Source organism: Branchiostoma lanceolatum, chromosome 16, assembly GCF_035083965.1.
Source record: "Branchiostoma lanceolatum isolate klBraLanc5 chromosome 16, klBraLanc5.hap2, whole genome shotgun sequence".
Classification (NCBI taxonomy): domain Eukaryota; kingdom Metazoa; phylum Chordata; class Leptocardii; order Amphioxiformes; family Branchiostomatidae; genus Branchiostoma; species Branchiostoma lanceolatum.
Genome location: NC_089737.1, coordinates 4,991,277 through 5,018,064, shown reverse-complemented (window position 1 = coordinate 5,018,064; position 26,788 = coordinate 4,991,277). Strand labels below are relative to the sequence as shown.

General features: G+C 41.4%; 1 protein-coding gene and 1 long non-coding RNA gene across 4 annotated transcripts; one reads left to right on the top strand and one right to left on the bottom strand.

Annotated features, from left to right (window-relative positions):
* Positions 1–1,750: 1,750 nt before the first annotated feature.
* Positions 1,751–22,822, bottom strand: LOC136421645 (uncharacterized). Of its 3 annotated transcripts, XM_066409114.1 has the most exons (9): positions 22,663–22,820; positions 19,568–19,589; positions 19,008–19,218; positions 10,744–10,803; positions 9,201–9,290; positions 7,369–7,554; positions 6,721–6,840; positions 3,516–3,618; positions 1,751–2,148 (listed from the first exon to the last, which is right to left on the bottom strand). In XM_066409114.1, exons 3-9 carry the CDS (start codon positions 19,170–19,172, stop codon positions 1,838–1,840), a joined length of 1,035 nt encoding a protein of 344 aa, XP_066265211.1. In that variant the 5' UTR covers positions 19,173–19,218; positions 19,568–19,589; positions 22,663–22,820; the 3' UTR covers positions 1,751–1,837. The 3 variants fall into 3 exon arrangements, with proteins under 3 accessions (XP_066265211.1, XP_066265210.1, XP_066265212.1); XM_066409113.1 differs by lacking the exon at positions 19,568–19,589 and having other exon boundaries at positions 19,008–19,250; XM_066409115.1 differs by lacking the exons at positions 1,751–2,148; positions 19,568–19,589 and adding an exon at positions 3,016–3,072 and having other exon boundaries at positions 19,008–19,250; positions 22,663–22,822.
* LOC136421646 (uncharacterized) lies at positions 4,403–6,347 on the top strand. Its single transcript, XR_010753479.1, has 2 exons — positions 4,403–4,837; positions 5,311–6,347. It is a non-coding gene; the product is annotated as an uncharacterized lncRNA (long non-coding RNA).
* Positions 22,823–26,788: the final 3,966 nt, after the last annotated feature.

Below are 26,788 nucleotides of genomic sequence, written 5' to 3'. Positions count from 1 at the left end.
CCAAACTTCAATACGCAGGTTAATGCAAAAAAATCATGCCAAACTTAATACAATTTTCAATTTGTTTATAAGAGCAAAATCTGAAATTTCATGCGATTGTCGTTTTTTTGTCCTGTGGGGTTAGAAATTTAGAATGGTAACATATAAGTTAGTACATCTCTTATATACGAAGTCCACACCTTTTTACAGATAGAAATCAACGCTGAAACACTTGCTATACGTTACCCTCAAGCAGAAAAATATTCTTTCAACACCAAAGGCGATCCATAGCAAAAATATATCCTTAAAGATGCAACGTCTCAAAATTCACGCTAGCTACAGTATGTTCTTTGTTGATTTTCGTCGAATATTTTGTCAATCTGTTGTTAATGTGTCGTATTCATGAAATACAATTGGCGTCAATGATACAAAGAGTATATTCGTCAAAATATTGAAGAACATCATAGTTATGTTATCACCATACCAAACTTTGGAAATATTGTATGGTTAGCGGATTTTTACTATTACATAACTACATGGTGCTGTTAAAGATATTGCCCGATAGGGGTCATTTTTTCAAGTAAATGCCAGAACATGTATCGAAATACTTTCGGTTTCATACTGTCCTGCCCATTAGACTGAAGAATCGGCTAGTTTAGTGATTACGAATATGGTTAGAGATACATTCTTTACAATATTTCTCTGTAATGTGTGTCCCTCGGTTGGACAAAACACAATTGGGTTACTTTTAAAGTCTGTTCTTATAGATCACTAACGATTTAAACCGTTACGAGATGTTAACGTCTGGTTGATAACATTTTATCTTATATGACATTATTAAAATAACAAAAGGTATATATCATAACAAGTAACTGGATACTAAAAGAGAATTTGTTTTTGTTGTTGTTGACGAAACAACTACCAAAGAGAAGGGAAAAGTAGTTTATACAAAAAGTAAAAGCAGAAATCTACTCTTCTTTCGTGCAGAAAAATAGATGACACATTGACAAACCCTGTTAACATAAGAGTAACTTTACCAACATTTCTACATCTACATTTAAGTCTAAAAGATAACAGTATTCCAAAAATATGGCATATAATTAAATAACCTTCATACATAGTAATTAGAATATGCTGACTATTCAACTGGGAACCTCCCCGATTTAACCAAATTGAGGGGTTGTATTTTGCCTTGAATCCTTAGTAGCCTTTTAAATTTAAGAAAATGTTATTGATCTTTCATTGAAGCTTGAGCATTCGATCTGTGGGTCTATATTCACTCAAAGTTTTGGTGCTACGTTATTTTTGCAGTTGTAAGTGCGCCGGCATAGTGTTAAAGCACTAGTAACCTTATAAGAAACTTTTTTCTACCAAACACTTAACTATAACTTGTATGTACAAAATAATAACAGCACCAATGTGAAACCTTATCGAAATTGCTCTCAACAATCTGTTGATGAAGTAAATATGAATTTCAATGCCGCATTGCTTTATTAGCTTCCAATGAAGCTTGATTTTCTATGAACTGGTAGTATTGAATTTGGAAAAAAAATCTGCAATAGATACTTATCATGGAAAACTCGGTCAACTACTATTATTTCAAACAAAAAGAAGGGTTAGCGTTTACGGATTAGAAACGTTTACAGAAAATATATCAGACTTTTGTCCTTCCAAATGATTCTCTAAGAATGTACACATTTGAAATTCGTAAACCTTAAGCTTTTCCCATTCTGTATAGATAAAGGAACTTTATCATAGAAAGGACAGAAAAGAAGCTAACAGTGGGTTGGAAAAAACACCTCAACACAATGGCATATTCCTATTTACTTCAACAGAATTGTTCTATCCTCTACGCATGCTAGACGCTAGCTGGTTCCGGTTCAGCTGCTGCTTCCGGTTCCGGTTCAGCTGCTGTTTCTGGTTCCGGTTCAGCAGCAGCTGCTACTTCCGGTTCCGATGCCGGTTCCGTTGTTGCTTCCGATTCCGGTGTCGATGCGGCTGCTGGCTCGGGTTCATCAGGCTTAGCTTCAGCTTCTGCTTCAGGCTCCGGTTTGGCTTCCGGTTCCGGTTCCGGCTTGGACTCGGGTGGCGCAGTCTCACTGATTGTCTCTGCAGTTTCCTTGGGAACGTCAGGGGTAGGGGTCGCATCTTTCGGGGTCTTGTCCTTGTCTAGAAACAAGAAAAATGTTGTTTTTTTTGTCATCTTCATCGCGGTGGTGAACATATGCTTTATCTTACATGTTACCTAAAGCAGTACACTCACCTGAACCGTTTAGTCGAGTATACAATAACTGGACAGCAAAAACCATGACGTCATGTTTGAGGGTGCTTCCATATTGGTAGGGTGGATGGATGAAGGTTTTAAGATATTCTTTAACTTCTTTAGATGGATAAAGATAAGAATCACTTTTAAAATAATCTTGAAATACTAAGAGACAAAGCCAATATTTAAATTCAGGGTAGGAAAGCAACTCTTCAAGAAACGTTTCCCACAATGCTTTTGATTAGGTCTTTAACCCACCAACATGGCGGACACATTGTTACGTCATGGTCACGTGATTGCAAATAGCCAATGAACAGTCTTCTGTTGCTCGTAAGATGTAGCTTGAATTTTAGTACACGCTCTCGTCAGGAATTGAATGCCACACAAATGAAGCCAAGCAGCGCGCTGCATACTTACCAGAATGGGGCAAAGCAGGATCTAAATCAAATAAAACGGGTCTTCTCGAAGAAGATGTAGAGGGTGGCAGGGGAGGGGGAGGGGTACTGCGGTCTTTGACTTTGGGACGTCAAGAGGGTGGGAGGGGGGTGGTGGAGACACAAATGAAAAATAAACAAAGACGACATGAAGATGAGGACACAACCTAGAACGAGGAGGATGCTTATGATTGGTTAGTTAACTGCAGAGGATAGAATACAATGTTAATTTTATGTAAATCCTGACAAAGATGAGCTCTTGGTGTTTCAGCGCGCATGCGCCGATATTCAACATGGCGCGGAGACGACCACGTTTTCTTTACAGTTTATAAGACTCACCTAAAACTTAATTCAATCATCAGTGTCAGTCTGTGACCCGGAATTAGGCACTAGGCTCTGCACCGGCACAAAATAAACAAATGTAGATTAGTTCAGACAAAAAAAAGTAAAAGAAAAGAATTAACGTGAAAGTTATTTTAAAAAGAAGGGTAGTTATTTGGGTCAGTTTATTGGGATAAGGGTTGTGGTGAGGATAGAACAAAATTGGAATAGTCGGGGAGGGTAAAAAGAAAACAGAAAATGACAAAATAACGTAAATTAGAGAAATTGATAAACAAAACTTAAATTTCGACGAAATCAAACAGTGGTGTTAGGTCAACACTGAAGAGAAAGGAAAACATTGAAAATACAGAAAAAAAGGACTTTGGGTGTCTCCTTGCCTGTTTTTTTATTGAAGACAAAATGTTGCCTTTGTGTGTACTCCAGCTTCTCTGTCGTCGTCTCTTCTTCTCACATATTTCTTATCTAATTATTTTTTTCCTATAAAAAAGTGACCTTACCTGTGGCGACAATCTTGATGGACCCGTCCGGCTGCTGCACTGCCCTTTGACCCGGCTTCAGGGCTACGGCCTTGGTCCCGTCATACACCACGATAGCCGGGGCCTGGATTCAACAACAACAGAAAACTGTCAAACAACACATGATAAAAATACTCTTTGTACACAACCAAGTGTTTCATTCACTCGACGTTTCCGTGACCCTGTGTCTCCTTCTTCAGGGCAGTTCTGGCTGGTTCACTTTGTACTGCAGCTATAGGTGTCGCTGTTTACAGATGCGGTTCCAAAAGTAAAACAACAAATGATAACCTTCTTATGTACTGGTCTTACAAATGGATAAACTCGGGGTCACATTGTGTCGTACACTGTGCTCTGAAAAAAAGGTCACCGATAAAGGAGTATAATAGAATGACAAGTTGATTTGTTCACACTAAAACGCTATTATTGAAAAATGACTGTATACTTTCAGCTCAATGGTAAGATATGCTAATATTTTGTCCACGGCAACTAAGGTGCACTTCGTGACCATAGTAACTAAACTTAACTTAAAATCAATGGCAACTAAGGTTTACCTCGTGCACATGGTAACTTCACTTAACCTGGTATCCATGGCCACTAAGGCTTACCTCGTGCCCATGGTAACCAAACTTAACCTGGTATCCATTGCAACTAAGGCTTACCTTGTGCCCATGGTTACTATACTTAACTTGGTATCCATGGCAATTAAGGCTTACCTCGTGCACATGGTAACTACACTTAACCAGGTATCCATGGCAACTAAAGCTTACCTCGTGTCCATGGTAACCAAACTTAACCTGGTAATACTGGTATCACTGGCAACTAACGTTTATCTCGTGCCCATGGTAACCAAACTTAACCTGGTATAGGCATGTCGAACCTCCGCGTTTCTGCATTAGAACGCGGCAGCGCGCGAGGTAGTAAATGTTTTTTAAAAAATCTTAAAAATCAACCGTTTGTATAATGCCAATGAAAATCGTTGTCAATAATCTATGGAAGGTTTGCTATCACACTATCATATTTTTAGTTAAAAATATTAATCGAACAAGGAGCTAAAAATCAGTTAAGTTGGAGATGCAGCCGAAAAACCGCCCCGTACTGACGCCGCGGAGGCGGCACGCGATTTTGAGGCCCGCCCGGCGGAAGTCCCATTTTCGAATCAAAAGCCACAAGCCGCCGGGGCTCGGAGAACTCTAAGAATGGTTTCAGGTGAAAGGGCAGAGATCAAGGTTCACGCCAGTGGTGGGACAAAATTTCTACGTCATTCCAGGCGGGAGATATGGAAGAAACGGGAGAAACCTCCAGAAGTAAGTGGACATTTTTGCAATTTTTCTTGAAATTAGCAACTTTGTCCCTATACCGTCGCAAATATAGATATATTTTGGTCATCATGGTGTAGTTTTTGTTTCTATTTAGGCGAGTTTGGCTTGTGGGTTTGGCGATACATTTTGAGAGTTTTTTTCGACAGCCCGAAAAATGGCGTGCGCTGTGTGCGCATACGTGACGGGGGAGGGGGGCGTGAGATCGCGCACTTTGTATGTGCTCGAAATTGAACATATAGTCATAAATCCTGCGCTATTTAACCGCAGAATGGTCATATATTTTATGCTGAATGTAATATACCTTTCATATCCGATGATATGGCATACTTTGGGCGCAACAAAAAATTTTCCACTGTCGTAATTATGTTCTGTATATACACTAGCGTTATGATCATACAGTCCGAATTTGTCACACAGTTCTAAGATCTTCATTCAGATGTCCTTTTTTGATTTTCCAGTGGATACAAGGGTGGCATATCTGATACAGTTGTGCAGGGAACGTGGGCTGCCTTCAAGCAAACTTGAACAAGTTGAAGATTACACAAACAACAAATCAAGTGCTTGGGGACCACAACTCTTCAAATTTTCAAAGGGTGAAGCTACTTCAGGAGAATGACTTGAACACTTAATTAATTACTGATACTGTACTAGTCAGAAAGTAAGTTGTAAGTCTCCTGTACTGTGGGTGACTTATTATCTGTACCAATCAGAGATCTTATTAGAATGGGTAACATAGGTATTGATACTAATAATTAGCACCATACTACTATCATTCTGATTGACCATGATGTTAATTAGCATATTTAACTAATAAAGCATTGGAATATCAAAATTTAAGTATAGACATTGTTAGGAACCTGTTTCAGCAAGCTTACAACATCAGTGAGTTCATGTAACAGCCAATATCAGTGGACATCATTAACAATGTATGCCTTTTACTATATATACATGTATGGCTCATTAGTTTATTGCCAATTAACACATCTTCGTATAGATCTATTATTGCTCCTGTTGTAAAAATTCCTGTACTTAAGTCAACATGTAATGTAGTTTAACAGTTGAAACTGAAAGTTGTTTCAGGGAATAGGTAGTACAAATAGGGATAAGTAAAACAAATTGTTGTACATGTGTATTTGAGGATCAGTTCAGCTCATCCTCTGTTGAGGATAATTACCCTCATTTGCATATCTTGCAATTAGTGAAGGCTGCAAAAATACATTATTCTCATAATGATCTGTTCAACAACAGGATAGTTGGAACATCTAGTTCCTTTTTTTCAGTTTTCAGCATGCTTAGAACTGTATGTTTATTGATTGGCACTATTGTGGATGAATAAATTCGTTAGGGTTAATTAGGGCTAATTAAGGTAAGATACTGAATATATGTCAAACATAAAACATGACAGTCTGTCCAGTTATATTATCTTTAAATGCTGAAAATTTGAACAATATTGGTCAAAGCGTTTAAGAGTTACAATAAAAAGTATGTAAATAACTGTGGACTTGTGGTCATTTCTGGTGCCATGTTGAAGTCAATCATTCCCATAGGGCCAATAGATAAGCGTCTTCTAATGAAAACGTCCAACTTTTCAACTTTGAAAAATTCTCAAAAATTTCAACTTTGTCTGATTTCGACAGGATAAAAAGCATTGTAAGCGGAAGAAACTGATCTGTACTTTGGCAACAATTTCAGCGAGTTATATCTTACCAAAAAAAATGGTGTGACATGCCTACCTGGTATCCATGGTAACTAAGGCTTACCTCGTGCCCATGGTAACTACACTTAACCTGGTATCCATGGCAACTAAGGCTTATCTCGTACCCATGGTAACTACACTTAACCTGGTATCCATGGCAACTAAAGCTTACCTCGTGTCCATGGTAACCGGTGCAGAGTCCGAGGCAGCTGATGATGGCTGCGATCAGGGACAGGACGAACTCGATCACGGCAAAGATGAAGATGACTCCCCACAGAGCCCAGTGGTCGTCCTGAGGGAAAAGTTAGGGCCAAAATCTTTATCATGTTCATGAACAGATAAATACGAAAAAAAAAACGATGTAATGCTGTTTGCAACACACTGATGTCAAACTTGTCTCTTACTGTTTGTGTCATAGTAGACGGTTCTTTGATAACATCAAAAACAGTATACTGTAAATGCAGAAATATTCACGGTGGTTTTATGTTCGCGATGTCGAACTCTTTACCGCAAACTTAAAACAACCGTGAAATGTGTTTCCAATATCGTACTGTAGCGCTACTATTTTTTCAAACGTGAACTTAAAACAACCGAAAACACTCCATTTTTCTCTACCGCGAAATTAATTCCCCGCGAATTTAAATGCATTTACAGTAGTAAATGGTGTAGTTTCAACACTTGCTGTTGTTTACAAAAATATCTACATGTATAACAACACTAGCTTGGATATGCAAAGAACGTAGAGGAGCGAGCGGGGTTCTTACATGCTTGCAATGAAAACTTGGTTTTTACAGTTGATACACATCTACGGTAAACTCACGTAGTATGGCCAGTAGATCTCGGGCTCCTCGGTGGGTCCTGCGGTGGTCTGCACGGCCGCCCCGGCTGCGGCGCCTGCCCCGGTCCCGGCCAGCACGTTAGCGGTGCCGGGCACGGAGGCGGGGGTCGGGAACTCATCGGCATCGTTACCGGCGGCAGCAGGACGCCTCACGGTCACGTAAGGGGGCTAGAAACATCAGAAAGGTGATATTTACTTCTTCGTTATGTAGCGTCCAGTGGTTTGTGGCCACGGCTTTAAACCAAGAAGTCGTGAGTTCTAATCCCGGCTGTGTCGCTCACTGGACATGCACGCTACTGGAAAGGGTCGCAGTCCTCAGAAGGGGACGTTAAAGGAAACAAACCCAAGCAATATTAGGGGAAAAAAATCTGCTTTTGAGAAGAAAAAAATGTTTTTTTTGTAATTTCTATAAATGATTAGTTCAAACAACACTATCACAATGTATAGCGACGTCCATCATGCAAAAATATGACGTCGTTGTGATGTGAGAACTCAACCGCCGGGGTTTTTGTAGGCTCGCGAAACTAAGGGAATCATCGTACGGCAGGTGTTGCGCGATTTTGAAATGCTCAAGATATGAAGTTATTACGCAAAAGTGCTAAATACTGTTAGTAAATGTCACTACCATAAAGATTTCAGTATGTTTTTTATTTCCAAATTTTAGGCCCTAATAATCCTTTGGCGGCCTTTAAGTGGTGGACCACTCTTCCTACTATGTACATGTCGATAAGAGCCAGGGGAATTTTCATGGTACAATGAAGCTGTTAATACTGGTACGTAGCGTCTGTCTTCTCTTCTCGTCTGTCAGGACCAGGGTAAGAGTAGCTTATCAGTATTAACTAGTTGGAGACAACTTTCACCTTTCGTTTGTTTTCTTGCTGTTTTTGTTTGGAAGAGTGGAAGACAGGTGTCTTTATTAAAAAGGATTTTGAGCACCTTGGTTCTGTTTTAATTCTCAACGGACAAGGCTAGCCTCCAAAGCAGGCTCTAACCGGCCTTTTTGGGGGCTAAATAATACACTTTTTTGCAGTCAGCCCGTAACCATCAGCCACCCTGTAACTTTCTTGCCGGTAGGATAGTTACAGGGTAGCTGATGGTTACAGGCTGGCTGCAAAACGTGTATTATTTGAAAAAGTGTATCATTTGGCCCCCAAAAAGGCCGGTTAGAGCCTGCTATGGAGGCTAGCACAAGCACGGTTCACGTCCCCAGTGTAGTCTGTTTGTACCCTGGGCTCGTGATCACACCCAGCCTGCCGCACGTCCGTCAGCAGTCCGTTAATGACGTATCATCTACCCGGGATGGATGTTTTGTATACGCAGAGATACGGAAGGTGCCTGATCAGCTGGAGGTGTCCTCTCTGAGACCTTTGCAGACAGGTTGTTGGGTCTAACCAAATTCCAGTCCTTCGCACTCGAGGATAAGATAAAGGGAACTCCGTCTCTTTCTCCCTGCCTCCCTCTTTATTCTCTCCCTCTTTCTCTCTTCCTCTCTCTCTCTCCCTCTTCCTATCTCTCTCTCTCTCTTCCTATCTCTCCCTCTCTCTCTATCCCTCTCCGTTTCTCTCTGTTTCATTACAAAAATGCGCATCTCTTGATGAACAAAAAAGCTGTTATGTATGAATAAATGCTATGTACTAGATAAAAGAAAAAAACACACACACACACAAAGAGCAATAAAGAGAGATGCTATAGAAATCTATTTATACAAAACAGGTATGCTGATTTTGTACTTACCAATCTCTATATCTGCGGTAAGTAAACATACATAAAATTCAAAATGCAAACCAAATACAAACGATTATAAAATAACTTACGTTCCATTCGCCGATCTCGATAAGCGCGATGAGCCAACAGATGAGGGTAAGCAGGGCGGCCAGGAGGGCAAAGGTCAAGAATGTGGTGATCTGCAAGAGATAAACGACAGACCGTTAATGACGTGTGGTCAAAGGTCAGGGCTAAACTGTCGCGCGGCTGGTGCCGAGGTGTGACACAGAGAATACCTAAAGATTACCTTTGGTATGTCATTACGTTCTTTCAATACTTCCGTCTGGCAAAACCGTTGTCAACAATGAATACATTTCTAGGTCTTCAACATTCATAACAGAAAACGTACATATAGTATATATAATACAATATTAATGTACCTCTAAATACATCCATACCCGGTTATATCGTCAAACGGAGACAATTATGGTACATATGTAAAAACACAACAACATCATTTCAAATTTTCGTTTCAAGGCATCCTCATTATTTGGGGTGAAGCATGATGCTCTTTCAAGTAGCTAGTGGTAGTGCAATGCGCTGCGGCTCGCGTTTTTGGCCAAGCACACCGGGTCACCCCTACTCTTCTCGATAAGTGTGTTTGGTTCTTTTACGTGCAGAGGTTTGACGCTTGAGGCTAATGCCTGAAGCTCCCTTATACACGGGGCTTAACGTCACCGTCCAAAATGACGAATAACTGAATGGAATCCTCAAGAACATACAATTCTTAATTCCTCACTTCTATCTTCCTGTCAGCCTGTGTCTTTCTTTCTTTCTTTCTTTCTTATATACCTCTATTTGCCATTTTGTCAGGAAGCGGCTGCCACTTTCTATTATGAAATATACATTGCATTCGGTTCACAACTTAATCAGGTCCAGCAAATCGGAAGTCCCTAAGGCTGACTTTCCGTTGGCCCTGACCAACTGACCTCATATGATCCAAAATTGGAAAAACGCTGTCCCATACCACCGATTTCTTTCCCCCCGAATTGCGGGTGCAAGAATTTACAACGCAACGGTGGTTCTATACACCCTCCTCTTTCAGTGCAATCAAGTACTAAAGATCCAAATTTAACGTCCAAATATGTCAGGGCTCGAACTTAACTATGTCCCTATGTCCCGGGGCCACTAAAATTTAGGCCGGGACAACTGAAAAATCACTTTGGGACATTTTTGGGACAGTAGAAAAATAATCCAATGGTCCCTGTACATCTGCAGTACTATCAATACAATATACATTTTATTCTTCCCATCTTCCACGTGTTACTTCATATGGTACAGCAAGACAGAAAGAAAGAATATTTGGTCTGTCTTTGTTGTTGTTGTCTAATAAAAAGAATGACAAGACAAGTTTGAATTTGAGTTGATTTTGAATTTGTCAATTGACAATTATCTTACACACAATACTGTACTGTACTCTGAGCTTTATTGTTGTTGTAGTACATACTTCCCGAGAATAGGGTTGGGACGGTCCATCCTCATTTCGGGACAGTTGAAATTTTTTTTCGGGACAATGCTGGGACAGTAGGGAAAAAAGTTAATTTCGAGGCCTGTATGTATTTGGAAGCTACATATGTAAGTATTTAAACTCACCAGACATCCGTTCTCGGGTCTCCGTGCTGACCACACGGCAAAGACACCAGCGATGATCACCTTGAATGACAAAGAACAACAAAGTCAAGTACGGGATGAAATACATGTCGGTATCTTAAAAATAATACTTTGTGGCAGTCAGCATGCCATATTCACTTGAAGCGTATGTATGTTGCAAACGCCTAACATATGCTTCAGGAATGTAAAATTTGAGTGTTTTTATGATGTATGATGTAGGATTTATCGCGCGATATCTCTCTTCCTATTCCGTTATAACTTATATATTTTCCTTTTTTTTAAGAATTCGATTGCGGTTACATGTTTTTTGCCCGTTTGCCAACTGGCACCTTGCATTCTTGCTTTAAACATAGTCCCCAGTGCATGGCTGCTGGTCCAAGAGACCACTCTTGGCACTGAACTAAATTTACACCGATGGGAGATAGAGGTTACTATCTGTATGCTAGGAAGCAAGAGTGTATATTGGTTTTGAAGGTTTGTGGGCTGTATACGAGAGGGAAACAATTGTCAGGGAGGGAGTTCAATAATTTTACAGTTCCTGAGAAGTCAGGTACGCCCAGCAACTACGGTAACAAAAAGAGCTGCGTGTTCCTTGTAACGTAGCCGCATTTGCAGGCTTTCTGTTCAGCGACGGCGTTTCTTTTCGGAGGAGCGCTGATTTGAGAGTTTCAACATATCGGGGCCAGGTTCTTTTGCTTGAGCTGAGTACCCTGGTTAGTTCCAGGCACTACCTTCACTTGACTGACACTCAGGCTACTGCAATCTTAAAGGCACCCAGAGCATTTTATGAGGCTTGAAAACTGGAAATATTCTAGTTGCTGTGATATTTACGAAATTGACATTTAATGCCAATGTTTACCACATTTGGTGCTCTTTTAGTTTCACGCGCCTAGTGTAAATAGACCGATACCATAGCCCGCCCACCTCCGTCAAAACGTAGAAATGCAAAATGAAAACTTAAAAATGCAGATATCTGACGGACATGCAGCCACTCTCTCATTGGTCGAATCGCTAATTGTGATGGACAGTCAGAGTCAGTCTATTAGGGCTTGGATTTTTTACCAGTTCTCACCACACAACGACATCGTATCTTTGCTCCTTTAATATCGATATGTAATGGTATAGTGTTATTGAAACTTACTATGTGCAGGAATGACTAGAAATTGGAGTTTTTTTATTCAAGTTTCAAGCCTCGTAAAATGCTCTGGATGCCTTTCAAGGAGGCTATACGTAGCTATGGTCATACCAGGGACCCTTTATACAAGGCCTGACCATGTTTTGATGGGAATGCCAGCACTGCATCACAAAAACTCATAACAAAAGTATCCACTTGGGCTCCTTCAAACGAGTGTTTCTCGTGCCAAGGAAAATTCCAGCCGAACTCCTCTCCACCTCCAACCCCTGAAACGTCCTTGGGCGTCTAATATGTAACGGGAACCGCAAGGTCACGGCAGTTAATTGGAACCAGACTTCCATACTACATTAGGAACCTTCGAGCAATGCCAGGTACTCTCCACAACAGAGTCAGTTTTCAATACAAACTTGCACCGGTGTACATTTTCAGCCTAGAGTCCAGTCTTGTGTTAAGATAATAAAGCTTTTGTCCGCTCCCTACGGTCGCTATAGCTAATTCACCTACTCTCCAAGCAGAGGAGGGGTTCCAGTTGGTTTTTGACGTGTTTTTAGGCGTTTTTGTGGGGCTTTCTACTTGTGTTGGCGATCCATGTGTTGGCGACACAAAAAAAAAAAAGACGAAAGTAGAAAGCCCTCCAAAAACGCCTAAAAACACGTCCAAAACCAGCCGGAACCCCTCCTCTGCTTCGAGAGTAACTCCACCAAAAAGACTGGGCGCCGTTACCACAATGACTCCGTATCAGAACATCTATTGCCTCATCCTGAAAATTCAGGAATACGACAGTAGCTATTTATCCCCTGTCATGAAGGACAACTCGTGCCAGTTAGAGTCCAATCGTAATCATTACCTGACACATCTGATGACAACCGTGGTAAAAGTATGACATTTCGTATATATCATATACTCAGCATAACGCATCGACATTGCAATTCTGTTTGCTGAAATTGAAATTGACATTTACTTCCCCATATTAGTACATTTGCATCATTATTTCATACTTTGGGCGTTTAAAAAGAGCACAGAAACAAGCCGCAAAACGAGTATTTTATTCATTGGTACCACCCAAAAATCAGCCCAGAATCCAGTCATAATTCTAACCGTTTTCTGTCGACAATTGGAAAAAATTGGACACAATTCTAAGACAAGAATACATCAGTTTATCTGTGATAAACTTGAGCTAAAAATGAAAAACAAAACGGTTCTTCGTAATGAAAACTTCTTCTAACAGACTTTGACAAGTCCCAGGGCTGAGTGACAAAACAGGATGAAGTCCCAGTACTCTATTAACGTCAACCCAAGACCCGGGGTTACACGCCTTTCCTGGTTATCGTCGTTTGATGGGATAAACAGGCGGCCTACAAAACTTTGAGTCACGAAGGGTTCTGATAAACATAACCCGATAGCAGGCATGACGCGAGTAAAGTAAGACGCTTCAATTACAGGTTTGCGTAGCAAAACCTTTGTTGGATCCGTTGGCATGTGTTGTGGCCGCCATCTTGAATTGTGACGTCACAGAGTCACCATACCATTTTATTGGGAGGGGTGTTTTTTGGGGGCGCTAGCGTTCTATCTATTTTCAACAAAATCGGCACACAACTATCACACATTCAACTCAAATAAAAAGAGAAATTCATTACCAATTCATATTGCTCGCTTCTGCTTCCTTGTATCAATGAAGAAGGAAATATATATTTGACATATTTGGTGATATAAATCGTAAAAGAAATCAAGTACTCAAAATTTTTTACATTAACATTGATTTAAACAGTATGCAATACTTAGCATTCAAGGCATGATCTAATATCATCTTAGTCTAATATTTGTATATAAAATACACCTAGGTTGGTTGGATTATATTGGAGACTGGTGTTGAGCTAGTAGTAGAGCCTTCTAGTTCTACGTCATTCCTCCAAATTGGGACCAACCTAACAAGATTGTTCTGGCTGGTAATCTCGTTAAATCTCGGGCTGTATCGTTATATCTCGCGCGAGGGCCGACAGACACGCTTGCATGTCAAGTTCAAGTCAAGTTGTGACGCACCTTGCTATTGTTGCCCCATAGAAGTAGACATACACGTTTGGCAACGCAAATGTAAAGTTGGCCTCATAGATCAGTTTCTTGCTAGACCACCAACTTACAACATAAAGATACTACAAATGAGTCAGATCGTTGCGTATCTATTGCATGTATACGGATACGTAAACGTAAACATTTCGAAACTTATACAATCAATATTCATTTGTCAGATGTGTGAGGATTTTTCAAATCCCATTTGTTACCCTTTTAACATTCTCCGTTGACTTTCTGTCCATGACACATTTTTTAAACTTAAATCAAGTCATTCAAAAAGCAAAAAAAAAAGTGCATGTCAAATGCATTTGAAAAATCTACGAAACTAAACGCTTCTAACAAGATGCTTTCTTTAGCGTTCTCACGAAGATATAATGACGAGGTAACTAGATGTTGTTTTGACTGCTGTTGATTCCATTAATTATCTGACCAATGAAGATGCTTTTACAAACAGGGTCTTTCCTAATTGGTTGTTTCAGATGACCGATCCGTCATTGACGCTTGTCAACTGAAATACTTATCTTTCAGACCAAAATGTCGTCTGAAAAAATATGGCTGACCTTCTACGACCTCTCTCTAGACGGACAAATATAGTGTACAGGAATTTCCAACAGCACTTCAGTTGAAGACTGCCCAAACTATTTTAGGTTGATTTTCTAGCAGACATGCACTTTGACCACAAATCACAATTTTGCGTCTCTCTTTTGAGAGATTTTCATATTTCTTTTTCTCTAGTTCCAATATCAATGAACTGGTACTTCCTGGACTTCCTGGTAAAATAGATAAAAGCAAAATTGTATATTTGAAGAAAAAAAAACACTCAGACACATGCTATAACGTTTGGGTACTGTAAATGCAGAAATGTTTGCGGTGGTTTTATGTTCACGGTTTTCGCAGTTAACGTTCAGCGCGAACTTAAAACCACCGCAAAACTTTTTGCCCACCTATGGCTGTGGCGCTATTATTGTTTCAAACACGAACTGAAAACCACCGCGAACTTAAATGCATTTACAGTAAGCAGGGTGTATATCAATCAATCAACCAGTTGAAGGAGTCAAATCATCAAGATAAGTGAGATGCCATTCCTTCCCTCTTATTTTGAAATGATGGAAAGTTAAGTGCAGTTTTGTGACATCCACTGATTGATTGAGTCGGAATTTGCAACACATGTTGTTCTTCCCTCCTACTTTTATTGATCACTTCACCGTCGTATGCCGTTTATAACGCAATATGTAACGAAAACCAAACCGAGATATGTGACTGCAATATTGCAAAAATGAACCCCACCTGCAATTTACTCCTATACAGAGGAGTGTTGCTTAGTAATAGTATCCTATCAATATCAAGATGAATGATATGCCCGATTCGTCGTTGGGGTTGCCTAACAAAAGCTTCTGACTTGACTGCAGGTCTTTGAATAATCTCCAAGCAGATCTCCACGGTGCCAAAATCGTACAAGCTAGCCAGAGAAGCTCCAGTCAGTCAGAGAAGTTGCCAGTTGGAATGGATACGGTCTTTGCAACCGTAGGGTCTGCTTGGAGAGTAGTTTGCCATGCAATATGTAAAAGTATTACTGAAAGGACATCAAATTCAAAAGCTGAAAAAAAAAAACAATTTTTTTTTTTCTTTTTAATTCGTCGAGCGCTCTGGTGAATCTTACGTCGCAGAGCGGTCGCTGCGAGGTCGTCACCTTGAAAGAGTCCAAGCAGAATCTACACGGTGCCAAAAATCGTATATGCTAGCCAGAGAAGGTCCAGTCAGAGCTGATCTGGCAGACCGGGGCTTCTCTGGCTAGCATATACGATGTTTGGGACGTACCGTGTACGGTGTAGATCTGCTTGGAGATTAGAAGGGGGCGTCACCTATACTACTGCTGTTGGTGGCGTGTGAACTCATTTGGCATTTTTTACATCGCCCGTATTGACATATCCGTGTTGTCGATAGCTTGTAGCGGTAAGGCTGTAATATTAGGTTATGGATATGTGGTGTAGGGTGCACAGCAGAACGTGAAAATCTGCTGCATTTCTCGGGCCAGAGGAGAGGATATGCCGACGGAGGTCACTGGGAGGTACCCTTCCCACCAATGTAGGGTATGGTAGGGACAGGTCATGGAGTAGCCTGTATTTACACAAGCTCTCGGCCGGAGGTTACTGACCCCCACATGGCGGTTACAGGACCGGCTGGCCACTAGGAGCGCGATTCGTCAGGCTAGTCATGAAGTATATGTGTCATAGGGGAACCGTACTTGTCAATGGCAGACGTTTTTGATTCAAAACAAACTTATATTCATTTTGAGACATATCTCGCTTATGCTAAGGCCACATTTCCGAACAGGGGCCCGGCCGGGCTGTTTTTGTGAACGAAAATTAAACAATTCATATCAAGAATATACACAAATTGTACCGGCATCTTTTCTGTGTGTTTTGTTGCCTTTTAAATTTTACCATTCGAACCCGCAAAGTGAAACGAAGGCCGGGTCTAACTTGACTTGCTTAACGCTTTGAGTTGCAATCAAGCCTTGGCATAAGACTGTCTTGTTTTGACCGTGAGGGATAGTTACTGAATCGTCCCTCCCCGCCCTAGCAATGGGGGTCAACCAAACATTGAACGCTCGGCCTGGGAACGTCTCAAATCAATAACAAATTGCTCTGGGGACGAGAAGGCGGAGCTGTCGTAAATGTTTATGTCGTAAAACGTCTCCAATAAGGCGGGAAATGGCGCTTCGATTACGTCATATTCGATTCTAACTACATCTATGCCTTTGGCATTGACATTGAGAATTCAATATGGATTACTCAATTTCTAAACAAGTATGTGTCTTTAAATTCCAAATAGATTCACATTAATACAGTAATACGGAGGTTTGCAAAAACCTAACAAAATAAAATATCAAATTACAATGAAGTGAAATTTGCAGACGACTTAGAAACTAAAAGGACCGAAAAATCGTACGAAGAGTATTTACAGTAATAAAGACATATCACCGTATTCGTCTTGGGCTCAGTTCCAAATTCAGATCGAATTTTAGAACAAATCTTGTAGTTGTAGATTGACCGTATTCAATAATACATCGTGATAAATACTTAATCTTTGAGAATTGCTGAATGCGACATTTCAATCATAGGGACACTCAGTATCCCCTATTAGTCCCTCTATACTCCTAACCTACAACTGCCATCGACACAGGATAATCTATCAAACCATCACAAAACTCTGAAATATCTGTCTGTTTGGGACAGTGCCAACCAAGGGGTGAACGCCGAATGCAACGCCAAATAAAGAACTACGAACCAAAAGAACGAAGGCTCGATAAATTCTACATGTCCGAGTCTGTATGGGTTTGTGTTACATACGGACCGACGCGAATTTGGAGCTAACTTTTCTCTTGTTTACTTGCGACGACGCTAAAGATGCAGCTGCCCAAATGTTGCGCTAGGTGTAGAGTATTTGCGTAGTTTCTCGCACCGTTTTATGATATGTGTAGCCGTTACGACGGCATTTTAAGCCCGTGAAACATTCGGGCATGTTCAGTCGAGTCCGTAATGTTGTGTCTGGTAGGTAAAGTACGTCGATGGGTGACTTTCACTTGACCGGAACTGAACCTTCGAAATAATTTTTGGCGAGTGAACTGGTAAAAATCAGAGCTCCGTGTAAAAATACACATTCATATTCAAAATAAAACGGGCATACAAATTGTAGTAGGGATTTTGCGTCAGTAACGGAAAATATGTCCTGGTTATTAGTGAAATATGAAACCACTGTTTTGTTCCTCGACAAAAGTTGAACATACAGGTAAAAAGATATACAGTACAAGAAAACACTTACTAGAGCATCAGAAAAGATTTTTGAACATTCAAAAATATATTCAGCTCAAAAATCTATCCAGTTATTTGAGTTATCAGCTGTTTTCTTCCGCACTTTTTTTTTGGGGGGGGGGGGGTTAGAATCGTGTTTTTACAGAGATGTCGTCTCAAGCAGCGACACGTGTCCATATCATTAAGTATGTTTGTGCGCCAAAAGTTCATAAACAGCTGCGAAAATAGAAGTTTTACAGATATCAATTCAACATGACACTATTGCATGTCAGAATGTTCGTAATTGCTGTTGACCAAATCGTGCTCATCATAATAATAATATTGTACATTCATGCCCTATCACGGGCTAAGTACAGGCATATAGATACAAAATACATGGTATATAAACTAAACGTTCATATAATAACATTGACAAGATTTCTAAAACTAATCGAAAATAATGGTTCTAAAGCTACTCTAGTTCATAGGTTCGGCTTTTTCTCGTCTCTTTGATTATATAGCTCATTCGATACAATTTCTGGACAACCCATAGTGTGAGCAAGGAGGTTATAGTTATATAGATGTTTTATTTGCAAGTTCTTGCCCGAGGGCACATAGAAAGGGTATACTGTAGAGATAAGGCGGCTTAACAATGTTGACAAGTGGAATGGCTATTCTAAGAACTACTACGGAATACAATCTACGCTTTTTTGGGGGTGACTTCTTTTTTTTTGGAAGCAGTGGAAGACGAAGTGTCCCACTTATTTTTGTAATGAGTGTTTTTTTTCGTCAGTAAACGTTTGGAAATTGTGCTAAGTTTTGGTGGCTTCTTTAAAATGCTCTTTTCTTTCCTGATCATTGAAGGGGCAGTTTAAGATAAAATGTATTTCGTCTTCCACCGCTTTTGACATACAGTAGTTACAAAATCTTAGCCTCTACCAGTCTCCGCGGGTCGCTGGGAAAATAGTAGAATTTGGCCAAATAGAGTCAATTGTATGAAGGGAGTCGGCTACGGAGAGAGGGTCCAATAGGCAACCCTAACTGCGGATGGGAATGTTATCCTCCATGGCCAAAGTCCCCCGGCAAATGTTCTCTCTATTTCCGACGCGGTTAGTCTGGTAGAGACTAACAAAATCTTTCCCCCACAACTTTTTGTACCGCCCTTTCTCAATTTATAACCTCCTTGGTGTGAAAGACACGCGCCGTAATTATATTAACAAATATGTGTGAAAAGGGACTGTACTCACCACGACACCGCTCCATATGGGCGCGCCTGTCAGGGCCACCAGCGGCGCGCACTGCCCGTGACACGCACCCAGACCGATGATACCCGTGATGAAACTCACGAACCCAAGAATCACCAGAAGGATCCCCACAAACCACGCCGCTCTAGGACTGTACATCATCGCCATCTTGGTTCCTCTCACAACTTCTGTGTCACTGTGTTAGATGTCCTCTAGACTAGTCTAGTGACGTAATAATCAGACGATCTGAGGGGAAAGAGCAAAGTCACAGTGAGATCGAAAAGTTCAGACAGTCGACTGGTGGTGACGTAATAATCAGACGATCTGATCGAAAGCGAAGACACAGGGAGATCAAACTCTTAATAGAAAGTCAGCTGATATTTGTCCTCTTGTGACGTAATAATCAGACGATCTGTGGGGGAAAGAAGCAAAGTCACAGTGAGATCGAAAAGTTCAGAGACAGTCGACTGGTGGTGACGTAATAATCAGACGATCTGAGGGAAAGAAACGTAGACACGGTGAGATCGAAAAGTTCACAGACAGTCGACTGGTATTTGTCCTCTGATGACGTAATAATCAGACGATCTGAGGGGAAAGAGACGAAGCCACAGTGAGATTGAAAAGTTCACCCACAGTCCTCTGGTGACGTAGACGATCTGAGAGAAAGAAGAAATCGAAAAGTTCAGACAGTCGACGAGATTTTTGAGAGGGCGGGCCCGAGGTTACGTTCAAAGATAATGTTCCCCAAACAAGGGAAATCGCCACGGAGGCTCAAAGCTATATTTGTTTTAGATATTGCGATAAACTGCGGCCACATGCTTCACGCAGAGCACAAAAATACCGTCTGCCCCATGGCGATATCAATTTGCATCGGAGTTGTGTGGTCCGCCATTATCATATTCATTACTTAATGAGAAATACCAGATTTAATAATTCGAACTTAATCTCTATCCATGTGCACAAATTGCAACTATTGGCAAGATCATATTCCAGTAGGAGGACTTGTAAACATTCTGACGGTATTTCCGGTCGGTAGTGTCACAAATGTCATTCCATTTCCGTCTATGGACGTAACTAGACAAGTTACAAAGTACCGTAAATGCAGAAATGTTCGCGGTGGTTTTATGTTCGCGGTTTTCGCGGCGAACGTTTCACCGCGAAATTAAAACCACCGCAAACGTCTTTGTCCAATACTGTAGCGCGAAATAAAAACCACGCGAACTTACATGCATTTACAGTATTAGTCAGTATATCATATCAAAAGTCCGCCATCTTGTTTGCACACAATGTCAAAGGTTAGAACATTCACGATGACACGAACGTGGTGGATAACTAGCCTCCGTTGCAGACTCTGAAGCGGCTTTTGGGGGGGCTAAATAATACACTTTTTGCAGCCACCCCGTAACTATCAGCCATCCTGTAACCATCAGCCGCTCTAGGCGGCTGATGGTTACAGGATGGCTGATAGTTACGGGGTGGCTGCAAAAAGTGTATTATTTAGCCCCCCCCAAAAGCCGCTTCAGAGTCTGCAACGGAGGCTAGTGGATAACGCCTGTGAGAAAAGCAAGTAGACGGTTGAAAGCGATTAAAATCAAATCCTTCAGACAGCCCCTCCCCCTTCTTTCAAACACACAGAACATGGGGTTAGCCTCACAGCGGGCTCCGTCGAGGGCCTTTTTAATAATGCCCTGTTTACATTGATTGTGTAATTGGTTGCAGACTGCAGCCATGCATTTCCTGATTTTTGACCCGCTCTTTATAAACATCAACGGCTGCGGAATAATAAGGCGAAAAAAGGCGTCAATCAGAAAACATGGAGCCTATCATTGTATCAAGAATATTACACGCGTGCGCTGAGTATTTACTAAAATCTACGCCTATTTCTGTTTCTATTTACGTGTTCTTATAAGCCTGGATACCAGACTGTTTTCAGGACATGTGGTTGAATTTCCTTGAGCAGAGGAGCTGGCCTGTGTGGGCCGTGGGAACAGTCTGACATCCAGGCTAGCGGTCCGCGTGTTTTTCCTGTTACTGTTAGCCACAACGCAGGAAGAACCCCTACATCTGCTTGGAGATTCAAAGCACCGGCTAGAGTTTCCAGTGGGCCAGTGTGACGTGGGAAAGTGGGGCGCCCCGGGCCGAGAAACAGGCCAGGAATGCGCGGCTCGTACGACCCTCATGGCCTTCCGAGGGGCTCTCAAGAGTAGGGCGGCAAAACTAGCCCGCCCGCCATTTTGTAACACTCACTCAACTCCTAAACCTCTCCTAAAGTTGACCTTTCTACTATATCTATCTGAAAGACGGCGCTACCTTGAGTAATGATTTTAAGTTTTTGGGGATGTTCATGTATCACAACCAACGAGAACAACAGCCGCGTTCCATTCAGGTAATCCTAAATAATCCCAACAAAAATCCAGATGAAGCCTGGATAATCATATAAACCCAATCCGCTGCGATCATCCAACAACTGATTGCCTGCCTTACCAACGGTAAAACTTCATTATAGGAGGGGGAAAATTACAATGCAAACAGATGGAAAAACTGTACCAAAACTTTGTAGGAAGTGGAGCTTCTTGTGTGAAGCGTAAACATAGTCTCAAGAGACTTTAAAAAGACCTCAAGGCCATACTGTACAACTTCTAATAGATGCACAAACCCTAAAAGAGATACATCAAAGAATGAGATCATTAAACGAATTATTCCTAATTGTGTAAGAGTGGGAAGTGATACGCATCGAGGTATTTGGCGTAAATCATGCCCAGATCGTGGGGCTGATAACGTGATTGAAACCAGAGTGACAGCCAAAATACATCGCTCTTGCCCCGCGTTGTTGATAATTTCAAGAAGCGACCCCGCCCAAAGACACACACTCACATCCCCTCAAAAACTTCCGCTAAGAAATACTACAAGTTCTCTCTCTCTCTCTGTCTTCTCCTGCCTACAAGGACAAGTGCACATCGCACGAGGGGTTATTTTGGCTTCCCCTTTGCTCTGTAAATACGTAATTGTCGAGAGTATGTCACACCGATGTTGAGAAAGCGTGACCCAGACGGCTAGGAAAACACAGGGGACGGTTAGCGGGAAAACTAGACCTTCACACCGCCGGAAACATCGTAAACCCCCGGTTAAAACTGTGTCCTACAAGCCCGTCTGCTTTGGATATCTAGATACACCAGCCAAAGTGCGGAGCTAGACACGCAGTGATTATTTAGATTCACAACACTCTAAGAAAGCGTTGAGGTGTGAGCGTCCCCTAACAGAAAGTTACACTACAGTACAAGCACACTAAGCAAGCTCAGATAACGGTATACCCAAGTTTTAAACAACCTCGCGAAAGGGGCACTGGTGTTATCCACAGAATTTATCGATTCTTTCGGACAGAGAAAGGGAAATGACGGAGTGTTTTGGTTTTCTCTGGGCGTCGCTGGGATTGTATAAGGATGGGGGGAAAACGATCTCAACATGCCGATCTACAGGCACGCGGAGCATCCGAGAGAGCTCCGGGTGGGAGTGGCGGCCTCCCCGACGGAACAGATCTTGTTGCATCCCATATATCTACGTCTAGATATAATATAGGTCGAGCATATATAGATCACGGGTTGTCATCTTTATGACGAGAGGGTAAACATGTCCGAAAAGTGGAGCGGGGAGGACTCACCTAGTAGGTCTTGGCAGCACGGCAGCTCGCTGGGAATCGAACTCGGGACCGTTGGTTTTTGTAGACCGCAGCTGGGTGACCAATAGGGTGACGAATGGCGGGGCAGCTTCTAGCGTGGGGTGCGGCTGGGACTGGTCACAACTGCAACTGTCATCAGCGAGGGCCACCATGGGGGATTCAGGAACACCGCTCGCAGTGGCCAAGACATTGGAGGGTCTTTCTGACATCTTATCGTTTCTTTATAGGTTTTACGTGACGTCTGTTATAGGAATATTGGCAAGAAGCGGCGTATGAAGCATCTGCGACCCACTTATTGTGCGCACGTTTAATTAGTAAAAAGGCTTGCGGTCTATGGATTTTCGATGTGTAATTGACCCAACACCAAATATGTTGGACCCTTGGACGCGTGGCTATCACGTTCTATATTATTCTTAAAGTTACGCTTTGCTCTTTCGCAATCTCTCACCCTCCAACCCTATGTCCTGTACTTTGTTTTTCTCTTGTTTTCTATTATGTGTTGTTCATTTTGTGGAAAGCAATTAAAAGAAATAAAAAAAACCAATGTCCTTCTTACCTTCTACATTTTTTTTTTCAATTTCATTTTCTAAATTTTCTTAATTATCTTCCTCATCAATGTTTTCTTTTCTGATCTTCATTTTTTTCATTTCATTTTTCATGTCATTTTTTAAATTTTCTTTCTTACTTCCAATTTCTTTATTTCTTTCTCAATATCATCTTCTTGAAGTTCTTCGTTTTTCTATTTCATTTTTCCTTTCCTTTCATTTTTCAAAATTCTTTTTGCTTTACTCCTAACTTTTTCTTCATTTTTTGGGGTCTTATCTGTCTCTTTGTTGTTGTTGTTGTTGTCCTTGTTTTATGTCTATTTTCCGCTAGACATTGTCACTTTCCTTGGGCATTTTTGGCAGTGACAGACAGACCACTCCTCAATGAAAATGGAACAGCCCTCGGTGTTTGTTTGGCCACCGCTTGGCCCCTAAAGGGCACAGCTGAAAAAGGCCAAAGGTCACGGATCGATGGGTCAGCGTGGGGTCAACGCCACAGACTTATCAGGATCAACATTCGGTAACAGATTCGGGTCAGTACAAACCAGATTCCTCTGGTGGACGAAAAATAGTTGAAATTTGCCAAATAGGGTAAATCAGGACATAAGTGCATATCAGGGGCATCATAAAATGCCCCTGGGTGAATTATATTCAAGAGGTGGCAACCTTGTTCTTCTCTCACTTTGACAAGAAAGGAAGTATAGGATTTTCAGTATTAAACAAAATGTCAAACACACGTGCACCCCTTCTTTTTCAGAGTCAACGGAAAGCGCAGGATTTCTGACATACTATCTGAAAACTGACAAAGCAAGAAAAAGATGAACAAGTCAATACATCAGACTCACATTTTTCCCTTAACTTTAATTTTTCTTTATGAATAATTTGGGTATTTCTAAAAGCCGAGACTAATGGAGTAATAAGGGAATCAAACAGCTTTGTCGGAAGATTTAAAACTTCAATTTATATTTAGAGATTTGATTGTGTTCAGTGATAATCTAGTCGATGACTTACATGTTAGTTAACATTTTCGATGGATAGGATATATCATGATTGCAAAGTTGGAAGTCAGGAATGTCGTTGTTTATTTCTCTATGAGTAAACAATTTGAAATCATTCTTAAAGAATATCAGATGTGTACAAGGTGTTGGGCCAAGAAGGGGCGACGAAGAAGAAGAAGTGCATGTGTTGAACCATCATTACCCACCCACTAACTAACCGCAAACGATCCTCCCCCGCCCCAAAGTCAGAATGACGTCTGTATCGGAAGGAAGCGGCGGAAACCGCATTGTTAGCCTCCACACGGCGGGCCCGGGGGCAGTGACTGGAGGAATGCGGCGAGCCCCCTCCGGACAGAACCCGACACGCCCCGCGTAGACCTCAAGCACGAGGCTGTGATAGGAGCTTCACACGACACCGGAATGTAAACAAAACCCTTATTCCTGGAAACCCATTTCTATACTGTGAAAACACATTTTTAAACAGATCATTTCACGTCGTACGCTATCAAGTTCATAATAAACGTACTCCTCATACAATCGACTCATAATTCTTGCTATGTACATCAGCCTTTATGCGAAAACATGTAGCCAGCATCCCCTTTTACACCGTCAACATTAGTGCCTGCTGTGCCCCACCCACCTTCTTCGTGATTCAACTTTGATTCATCAGTGATTCAACCAAGAAATATCTATGTAATTCATAACATAGTCCATTAAAATCACCCACCAAAGGTCGAAGGCAAACCATTTCGCATCGTAGGAATACTTTGGTATCGAATGACATGTTACTGTGATGATGAGGGCGGTATTGAACTTTGAGGAACTTCAAGTTCACGGTACTTCAAAGCTATACACATTGGTCTGTGTGACTCTTAACGTAAGGATTTTGTAATAGAGAGACGCAAAGTAACTTTTGGTCTTGCTACTCATCCAGTGAGTCAGTCAAGCGTGGTCTAAAAACAACTGTTACGTCCACATGTCGGTCAAGTTTGTTTCTTTATTACGTAAGTTTCTAATCATGATTCGATATGATAATATGACTAATGATGACTGATATGGAATATTTGGCTCAATATGTTTTGATACCCTTTCAAATACTCTCCAGTCCATAGTACCGTTGCAACTAACAATTATGCGTCCGTGTATTTATATCTTTGCACAAGTCGGTTGTGGTCCCCGAAATTGTCTAAAACCAGTTTGAAAATCTATGTGTTGTTACCTTGTTGTCAAAATTATATGTGAATAGATAGGGGAAAGCAGTTGGACTTGTTTGTTTATTTGACAGTTGGAATAGATCTAGAACGCCCTCTTGAAAAAGAAAACACCTGTTGCGGGGGGGCTATGCCAAGGGATCGGACTGTTAGCTTGGATTAAGGGTGGATTAAGATGTTACTGTCCCGGCGTCCGGACGTGTTATGAAGTACAATTTTCATATTCTTGTCTTAAACAGTACTGAACGCAGTAGGCCCTATAAAAACATGATGTCGAGTGCGCCAAAGCTCTACAATCCGTGTACGAAAGTATCACATGCACAGTTTCTGTTCATATGTGTTGCTGTCTGACAGGCAGACGAAGAGAAACATTGAGAGAATAATTGCCCTTCAGTGTAGGTCCTGATAGAGGGCAGGACGTCCCACAAGGATCAGTCCTCGGGTCAGTGCAAGCCAAGGACGCTTTCCCACGGGCATGAAGGTATGGGCATACCTGAAGATCAAAGAGCGCGATCTGAACAGGAATTCTGTGATAAGTGTCAACATGGATGATAATGTACCATTAATAATGGCGACTATTATAAGTTGCGATTATGGAATAAGCGTTGCAGCCAAATTCCATAATCGCAATAGCCTGGAATTCAAACCTATTATAGCTCCCGAGGAGATAGGTTTGTAGCCTGAATTCAATCAAGCCTCCTGTGACCGCTCGCCGTCCTGTAATCGGCTCCGGGGAGGGGAGAGAAACTCCCGGACAGCTGGAGTTTGCGTTATACAGACTAATAGGTTTGGAGTCCAGGCTATAATCGCAACTTATAATTGCGCCATTATTAATGGTTCATTATCATTTCTGGAAGTTAATCATTTCTGTGCAGGATGACAAGACAGTCGTATCAGTTCTATGATCTGTTTGAGCCAGACGAAGAGGATGATTTTGTGGCGACATGGCGTCGTTGTCCCTCGTTATCACCATATTATGTCTGTAGGACGACTGGAATTCATCTATCGGAAGGAATCACGAAAAGCATGCTGTGATTCGGAAGAATGTTACATTTCTTCCGAGGGGAACTCCGTTGAGGAAAACATGGACTTTTGAACCCCATGTGGGAGCTTGCAATTACTACCTTCGAATTCACCAATGAGGTTCTGTATTCTGTTTTTTTTTTTAAATGAAGATATTGTTTTTGCCGTGTCTGTGTGTGTGTTTGTGTTTGCGTGTCTGTCTGTGTGTTTGTGTTTACTGATTATTGTAGTCAGCATAACTCAAGAACCTCTGGATGGATTATAATGATATTTGGAATGTGGGTAGGTGTTGAGAAGACAAAGGTCAAGGTCAATTTTGGGCTTCCTGGTA